Genomic DNA, 9,415 nt, shown 5'->3' with positions numbered 1-9,415 from the left:
TCTCTCTCTCTCTCTCTCTCTCTCTCTCCCCTCTCTCTCCCCTCTCTCCCCTTCTCCCTTCCCTTCCTCCGTCCCTTCCCCCCTCTCCTTCCCTCTCCCACTGCTCAAGTAGTTTTAAGATATATACAAACGTTTATGTCCACTTTTTTCTCACTTGTTCTGTTGAGATATTACAGAAATTCAAACTGCTTATCCCCCCCCCCCTTCCCTCCCCCTTGTGATGTGTCAGGAGTTGAAGGCAGAGCTGGAGAAGTTGCGGGAGGAGCACGTGTACATCCAGGGCAAGTACCTCTCCGTGTCGGAGGCAGGCCAGAAACACTTCACCAAAGCCAAGCAGCTGGAGGAAGCCAACGCTAAACTCATCAGCCGGAGCAAATACCTGAGTGAGTAATCTGGGGAAATTCTCTTCCCTGCTTGCAGTGTTTGCTGCAGTGGTTTGCATTATTGCTTTTTTTTTTCATCATCGTTGTCATCATCATCTTCATGTGTCATCATAATCATCATCAGCATCAAATACCGAATAATTTTCCTTTTTTTCTGTTTTTGTTTCTTCTTGAAGTATAACGAATACTTCCATGTTGCCACATTTTTAATGTAACCTACAAATATCATCCACCAAATTAGAGACACGAGCAGAGAACACAGACACTGGAAGTACACGCACCTTCTAAATAAATAGTTCGCATTATTGAGAAGACATGTTTGCGTAGTTCTGAAGGACACAGGACTATGGGCCATCTGTTGACCTCTTAGAGAGTTACAATCGAACCTGCTACAAAGGCCTCTTATCCAAGACAATCACCTGTACAAACAACCGTCTTCCCATTTCCTCCTTGCATTTTTACTGTACTATAATGACACTGTCCAAGACATTCACCTGTCAAAGACAACTACTTCTCTCATTGACAATGGATGGCCGTCCTGGGCGATAGTTTAGTAGGGCCAATAGTTCTGCCTTAAAAAGTATATAATTATAAGATGAGATAAGATAATACTTTATTATCCGGGGGGGGGGGGGGGGGATTTTCCTTTTTCTGTACAGGACCGTAAAAATACATGCAGGTAGACATAGACATTTTTGATGATATATTACTCTCATTAAAATTTCAATATGAAAAGAGAAGTAAAGGGGACAAAATGTACATATCACATCAGATGCATCATTCAACCACAGGCAGGAATTTCATTACAAGACCTTTAGAGTTATATTGATTCATACTCGAAGAAAGATCAATACACATTGATGCTTATTCTGACAATATCCTTATGTTAGATGGTAAAAACTTCTTTTATATTTTTGTTTTTTTTGTTTTTAGAGATACATATCTGCTGCTGTGTGATCTGACAATTTATAAGAAAACATTTCTCCAATTTGTTCAGCAGAGGAATCCTGTGCGGAATTTTTCCTGTGGGAACGAATAACAATTCACTTGTGATGTGCCATTGTATTGAGGTTGACCAACCTCTATCACCATTTTTTTTCCCGCTTTTACTCTCCACAACAAAGGATTAATAGAAGATCTGGGATTTTTCATTTTTTCTTTCCCCTGCACAGAGATTCTGAGACTTTAAAAATTCCTTGTTTTCCAGGCTGAGCATGTCATGACTTCAAAGAGTGTTGAGTAAATGTACGTTTTGTGTACATGAAAAAAATATCAAAGACTATGATGTGCCTGTAATGAAAGTGATTACATTAATAATGGACAAGAGGGAGGTGGAGTTCTACTAAAAACTTTTCAGATTCAGATTTTTACTTTTGATTCCACTGTTTCAGCTCACACAAAAAATATTAGTCTCGCTAATATACATGATGTCTAGATAATTAGTTATCTATCAGGGCTTTTTAATGTCAGCTGAAATGAAATATATGGGCTAAAATAATCATTTATTGTTTATTTTATTCCCCCAGAAACCCTTTTAAAAGAAGAGAAAGAAAAAAGTTCTGCGAAGTCTTCAGGTGTGGATGCCGCAGCCAAGACGGATGTAGATGGTGCAGTTAAGATGGATGTGGATGCTGCAACTAAGACAAATGCTGACGGCACGTCTTCGTCTAGGATAGGTGTGAATGGTACGATGAAGATAGGTGTGGATGGAACGGCTAAGATGGGTGTGGATGGCACAACATCTACAACAAGTGTGAATATTACCTCCAGGACAAATGTGGATGGTTTTGTTAGGACTGGAGGACAAGGGACGTCTGGGTGTCAGAATGCTGGAACTAACAAGGAGGGGAGATTACCGGTTCCAGGGATGTCTGTACACGTGGCTACTTCGTCTAGAACCACTGTTGAATGTACCGGTCTGAGAACTCCAGGCTCTGGTAAGGACAAAGTTGTGTTGCATTGTGTGTATTATTTTATTACGTATTTGTATGTGCTCATTTCGTAACAATGTGTAAGCATGCGCATGTGATAAGAAAGTAGATGTGTGTGTGTGTGTGCGTGCGTGTGTTTGGTGTGCATGTGTGTGTAATGTGTGCGGGAGTATGTTTGTGTGTGTGTGTGAATATTGTTCGTACATGTATTTATGTAAAGCGCCTAGAGCTGTGTTCACACGAAAGTTGGCGCTATAGAAATGATCTACTTTATTATTATTATTGCTTATAGCCATGAGTTTTGTTGTGCTTGTCATTGACGTAATGATGTTGGTGGGCGCTCTGCTGTGGTTTGCTCCTTCTTTCCTATCAAACATCTGTCATTTATCTCTCTTCCTTTTCTTTGTATGTTTTTGGAGGGAATAGTATAGAAATAATTAAATGAAAAAAATGTCAAAGACTATGATGTGCTTGTAATGAAAGTTAGTACATAATAAATAAGAGGGAGCTCAAATTCTACACAACACTTTATAGATTTTTACATGTGATTCTGCTGATTGAGCACACACTAACATATGTAATGAAATGTGTTTGTTGCACTTCCATACATAGAGTAGAGGTCTCTAAATTACAAAACTTGAAATTGTCCAAGACGTCTAACCATTGTTGAGGAGAAAAGTGGTAGTCTTAGACAGGTGGGCGCTTTGGACAGTGTCGTTATAATATTTTTAAAAACCACAAAAGGGAAGTGGAAATTTGATGTTTGTACAGGTATTTGTCTTTGGACAGGTAGCCGTTAGAGCTAGAGTTACGTTTTGACAAATATGCAAAGTTCTGAAGTGTTTCTGTCAGTGTCACGGAATCCATTCGTATTTCTTCACAGCTTCCAGGCTACGCATTGATCTCAAGAGAACACAAAGTTCTCCCGCTCTCCAAAGGTTTGGCTCGTCTGGGAAAAAACCTTTGCTCACGTCCAGCAGTCGTAGAGAGCTTGTGTTGTCAGCTCATAAGGAGCAGCCAGCCTCTAACGGTAAAGAGACAAAGACCTCACCTCCCAACAGACAGCAGAGTTCCTCTAGCCGAACACAGCTGCCAGCGTCCAGTGGTAAAGAGCCCAAGACGTCAACTCACGATAGATTGAAGAATTCCTCTAGCCGGACGGCACAGCTGCCAGCCTCCCCACCGAGCGCAGACACAGCGGGGCCGTCACAGATCAGGAAAACGGTGTCCTCCTCCAAGCTGTTGACGAAAACTCCCGGTGTCAAACTGTCCCCTCGCGTGACACGAGGCTCGACCGCTCGACGGACCCGGGACAAGCCAGAACAACCAGCAGGTATAGGGAGATGACATTGTATGTTTTTGTCTCTGTAAAAGTAAGGTATAGTGCGCCCCAGCTGTTTCGTGTTCCTCTAAGTGATAGCACCAACCCTACTCTCTCTCTTTTTTTTGTTCCTCGTTTAGTAAATGGGTTATCCAACACGTACTCACTTTTTTCATATGGTGTTCTTTATAAAAAAATATTATGCACTGACCAAAATGAAAGTCCAGGCATATCACAAAGTTCTTGTTTAGAGATATGAGACATTAGTGGTTTTCTTATTCAGAGAGGAATTTGGGTGGTCCGAGTGTGGTTCATTCAAAAAAAGTGTCTCTCCGTTCACTGAATTCTTTTACAAAATGACAAACTGGTTTTTGTTGTTGTTTAAAATTATTTTTTTTAGTAAAGTAAGAGTTTTACAGCACTTGCAACACAATAAGGTCATATAAGTGCCGAAGATTAGAGGTGCTACAAGAGAGTAACAAACAGAGGAAAAAAAGGAGGAGAGATGAGGACGATAGATGTTTGATAGAAAAGAAGGAGCAAACCACACCAGAGCACCTGCAGACCAGCCTCCCACTGACAAACAATGTTGGATGGACGAGCAGATTCCCCTCAAACACTGCACATTTTCAAAAATCTGTTTTGGTGATCAGCCAAGTTTGCAGTGGACAAAGATGTAGAAACTGATGTTTTTGTTTGTGAACTCTGCAACAAAATCCTCCCTTTTTTCTGTTGACCAATAACACAAATGAATGAATGCAGGTGTTTTGATGCTCCCATTGACACAATGTAATAGATACTTTAGGAGATTGGCTTCTGACCTTGCCTGTCCTGAGTGGTATACAACATCCCAGCTGAAAGACCGAGACACTCGATAACAATTTTTCACCACTCTGGTACATTGTAGTGAACTTGATTCTCCTGCCTCTGACATTAAAGCACCCAACCCCTACACAGCGGTCACCGGTCAGACAACACAATAAAACCCTCCACTTTTTTCTGTCCACAGACCACGCAAAGCCTACAATAAGAGAGGAAATAGCAGCAGCGGAGATTGGACCCCCACGCGTTACGCGGCGCTCCCTGGGCAAACGACAGTCGATGGACGGGCCCGGGCCTGATGGGGCCGGGGGCAAGAAAAGTAAACTGTCGCTGGCCGGTGAGTTATCAGTCAAGTGGTAGTTCGCTACTTTAGAATTACAAAGTTCTATCTGACATTTTTGGCCGTTTTCAGTTACTAAGACCATGGGGGTCAGAAACCAAATGTTCTATCTGCTCTATCAAAATCATAGGGTTATTCGGAGTCGTTATCAAGATATATGGTCGCTTTTAAGGACAAGCGGGCTAGCCCAGATTACGGGGGTTTCCAGAAATCTTGACCTACACCAAAAGTGGGCATTGCCATACCTATAGGAGAAGTTTGGTTTCACTGGTGTGTATATTTGTTTGGTTAAAGAGAAAACTCTCCTTGTCTTTTAAAGAAACTGAACAAAGGGCAAAAATTTTACCTTCGATTTTCTCAAAACAGCATTTTTCAGAATAACCCCTTGTGCTTAAAAGCGACCATATATGGGCAAGGTGGGTGTACATTCAGTCAGTTTTAGTTTTAGCAGAGGTTTTACGGCGCTCGCAACTGCATAAGTTCATATGAGCGCCAGAAGATTAGAGGCGTTACAAGAGAGTAACAAACATAATAAAGAAGAAGGGGAGATAAGGACGATAGATGTTGGATAGGAAAGAAGAAGCAAACCACACACACCAGAGCACCCGCCTACCACCCACCCATTCAGTCAAATAGAAAACAAGACAATGGACATTCAAAGAAGTGCATTTGAAAAAGCTCGACATGTTGAGAAAATTAACGTCAGATTTCTCCAAATCGGGTATATAGTGAGCAGATAGAACGTTGTCGTTCTGGGGTGGTGAGTTGTCTAATGTCCCAGCGGGTGGCTAGAGGGCGCTGCTTGTAGGACCTACTTTTCTTCTTTCCCTCTGTTATTTCTGTCTTTCTCTCTTTCCTTATCCTTGTGCTAGACGACCTAGTTGTGTGTTTGTTTGATCTGTTTATTTCTGACTCTTTTCTCCTTGTAATGTGGTTCGATTTTTTTACTTCTTTTAATTCAGTAGTTCTTGTTAAGTTTTTGTCATCTTTTTTATTTCTTACTCTATACTTGTAATGTAGTTGAGCTCTTTACTTCATTCTCGGGGTGGTTGGAGGGTGCCATTTGTAGGTCCTTTTTTTCCCCCCTCTCTCTCTGTCCCGCTTTTTACTTTCACTAGATGACCGTTACTGTGTCGATGTGTTTCTCTTTGCTGCAACTAACAGACTTCATGCTCAAAACTTGTTATTGTTGTTGGTCTCTTTTACTTTTTACTCAATGTTCTTTGTAATTTAGCCTTGTTGTGGAGTGGAAAGTGATGAGAGTGGGTGGTTGGCAATGGCGGGTGCTCTGGTGTGGTTTGCTTCTTCTTTCCTATCAAACATCTATCGTCCTTATCTCCCCTCCTTCTTTTTTATGTTTGTTACTCTCTTGTAACACCTCTAATCTTCTGGCGCTCATATGACCGTATGCAGTTGCGAGCGTCGTAAAACCTCTGCTAAAACAAAGTGATGAGAAAGGCTTAAATGTAGTATTTCTATATTTCTCCTTGATACGGGCTGTGTATTTCCTGTTGTTGTTTATTTTCCCTTATGGAGTCTATGAGCTGTAGCTAGGTCTCTCATCTCCGTGCTTTAAAAAAATAAAAATTCTATTTAGTAAGAGTTTTATAAGACTTGCAACACAAATAGGTTGTATAAGGGCCGAAGATTAGAGGTGTTACTAGAGAGTATCATTATACTATCATACAAAGAACAGAAGGAAGAGAGATAAGGACGATAGATGCTTGGAGAGGAGAGAAGGAGTAAACCACATCAGAACCCCTCCCTACCGACCACTCACCCCATGCTCTGTGTGTTTTGCTCGTTGTAGTAAACAAATTGCTAACCCGTTTTGATGTTTTTGTGTCTGATGTCGACAGAACCGGACCCAGAACCTGCAGCAACCAAAGGAGGGCGGGGCTCAAAACTTCCTCTACCCAGGACCGCACGGGCTAAGAAAGATATGTCTGTAAGTATTCGTGAGTGCTTTTTAAGTTCAGAAAGGTTAGCTGACTGCCAGTAAATGCCACAAGAGAGTTATGTTTAGTGACTTCTATTCTTTATTATACAATATCAAAAACCTGTGTTCTGCGACTCTCATTTTATTACAAAATGTTTGGCATTGTGGTGAAACCGGTGCTCGTCAGTTTACCGAACCTATAGAAAGCTATATTATATTTCCTCCCGTTAGGCAATTTTTCTTTTTCGTTGCCTTTTTTTTGTTGTTTCTAAACACCTTTTAAATCTATTTACAAACACATTTCTGTGTGGATTTTACTGATAAAAGTTGACCAAAGGCACAAAACAAAATATGTGAGGTTTTGCTGGCAAATGAGTTACTTCTCGGAATTTAGCCTTATGGAAATTGATACTTCAACTTTATAGTACAATTTGTAAGTACGGAATAATAAAAGACACGGTAGACTTGAAGAAAATGGCATCAATTGAAAATCTCTAAATGTGACCCCAGTGTCAATTTTCGGCCAATATCTCCATTCTTAGATTGCGAGAAGTAACTCGTCTTGTCAACGGGCCTCACATCTATATATGTGAATGAATAATATTTGTTATGTTCCTTCAACCCACCCCCTTACAACCCAAATGTTTCCTTTTACTACAGTCCTGTGGAACAGCGCTGGCGACCATCACCAACAGTCCCAAGAAAGTGGCGCCGAGAGGGAAGGCCGGACCCAGCGGTCTGCTACGTCTCAACAAAACTCCGCAGCGCAAACTTCCCGTGAGACAGGAGGCTCAGGACGAGGGGGCAGGGGAGTGCACCACGCAGTAGAAGGGGAGACAATTCTTCTTGTACTGTGCCAGCCGCGGGGGAAACATGCCAAGTGACCTGAATGATTATTTATTGAATTGTGCCTGAATGATTTCCATTAGTCCATTTGTAATTATAGTCATTTTCACATGAATCATGAATGAGAGAGTGTAGCAATTGTACATCAGCTTTTTAACTTCTGCCGTGGTCACAAGAATGAGAGAGAGAGAAAAAAGTAATTTTGTAGTTCAGTTTTGTAACTACTACCATGGTCACTAGAATGAGAGAGAGAGAGAAAAGTAATATTGTAGTTCAGTTTTGTAACTACTACCATGGTCACAAGAATGAGAGAGAGAGAGAGAGAGAGAGAAAAAAGTAATATTGTAGTTCAGTTTTGTAACTACTACCATGGTCACAAGAATGAGAGAGAGAGAGAGAGAGAGAGAAAAAAAAGTAATTTTGTAGTTCAGTTTTGTAACTACTACCATGGTCACTAGAATGAGAGAGAGAGAGAGAAAAGTAATATTGTAGTTCAGTTTTGTAACTACTACCATGGTCACAAGAATGAGTGAGTGAGAGAGAGAGAGAAAATTAATATTGTAGTTCAGTTTGGTCATGGTCACAAAAATGAGAGAGAGAGGCAGAGAAAAAAGCAATTGTGGTGGTTGTTTTGTAACTACTACTGTTGTTTCATGAATGAAAGAGTGTTGCAATTATTGTTCAGTTTTGTAACTCCTGCCTTTTGTTTCATGAGTGAGAATGCAGTAATTATTGTTCAGTTTTGTCATCATTATCATTATCACATGTATGAAAAGAGTGAAACTACTGCCATTGTTTCATGAATAAGAAAGTATAACAATTGTAGTTTGTTTTGTCATTATTATCATTGTCACATGAATGAAAGAGTGCGGAACTTCTGCCATTGTTTCATGAAAGAGTGAGTGTAACAGTTGTAGTTCAGTTTTGTAATTATTATCATTGTCACATGAATGAAAGAGTGCGGAACTTCTGCCATTGTTTCATGAAAGAGTGAGTGTAACAGTTGTAGTTCAGTTTTGTAATTATTATCATTGTCACTTGTATGAAAGAGTGTGGAACTATTGCTGTTGTTTCATGAATGAGAGTGTAGCGACTATAGTTTATACTGCTGCCATACTTATTCATTCACTGCTCAATAATTGAGAATAAATGTACCACAAACTAACCCACCAGACACTCCATTACAACCCACCTGGCAAATATTCTCATGGTCGTTTGACAAAGACTCGGCAGAGCTCTCTAAGCAGAGTATTCCTTCGCTGTCATTCAACATTGTAATGTGTCAAAATCTTTAAAAAATTAAAATTGAATACCCGTATGTTATAGAGTTTAAGGGGCGCGTCAATTGGTTCTAGTCTTATTCCTCTTCTCAAGAGAGTAAAGGAGTTAGACGAATTAAACATTTTGTATTCACAAAGTGTTCTGTCCAAAATAAAACTTTTTTGCTTCTCCAGAATGCCTCATATTCTGACATTTGACATTGATGAATGACAGGGTTAGTTTGTGCTTGAGAGCTCCGGTCTTTGGTCTGAATGACCTCATTACTTTTTTCTTCCAAGAATTACTCGATGCATCACTAATGATAGTGGTCTCTAATTTGTTTGCTTTGAGCAAATTTTATGTGTACATATTATTTTCCTTTGGTATTTTTAGTTTGTATTCATATACATTTTATGTGCATTATTCAACCTTTTAAAGATATTTGTGAGATAAAAATCATACAAATTTACTTTTGTCTTTGTGAGTTTTTTTTCCTTTTCTTTTTTTGAAGAATGAAAAAGGACGAGAGAAGTGTAACAGTAAGAGATTTGTTCATCTGTTTATAGATTAACG

General features: G+C 40.0%; 1 protein-coding gene across 1 annotated transcript; it reads left to right on the top strand.

Moving 5' to 3' along the window:
- Window positions 1–50: 50 nt before the first annotated feature.
- LOC101860091 (serine/arginine repetitive matrix protein 2) lies at window positions 51–9,311 on the top strand. The gene is made up of 6 exons (XM_005096980.3): window positions 51–383; window positions 1,910–2,320; window positions 3,198–3,647; window positions 4,645–4,794; window positions 6,657–6,745; window positions 7,397–9,311. Exons 1-6 carry the CDS (start codon window positions 221–223, stop codon window positions 7,562–7,564), a joined length of 1,431 nt encoding a protein of 476 aa, XP_005097037.1. The 5' UTR covers window positions 51–220; the 3' UTR covers window positions 7,565–9,311.
- Window positions 9,312–9,415: the final 104 nt, after the last annotated feature.

The sequence above is a fragment of the Aplysia californica genome, unplaced genomic scaffold (genome assembly GCF_000002075.1).
Source record: "Aplysia californica isolate F4 #8 unplaced genomic scaffold, AplCal3.0 scaffold00143, whole genome shotgun sequence".
Classification (NCBI taxonomy): Eukaryota; Metazoa; Mollusca; class Gastropoda; order Aplysiida; family Aplysiidae; genus Aplysia; species Aplysia californica.
Note: the sequence above shows the minus strand (reverse complement) of the source record. Positions and strands in the feature narration are given on the sequence as shown.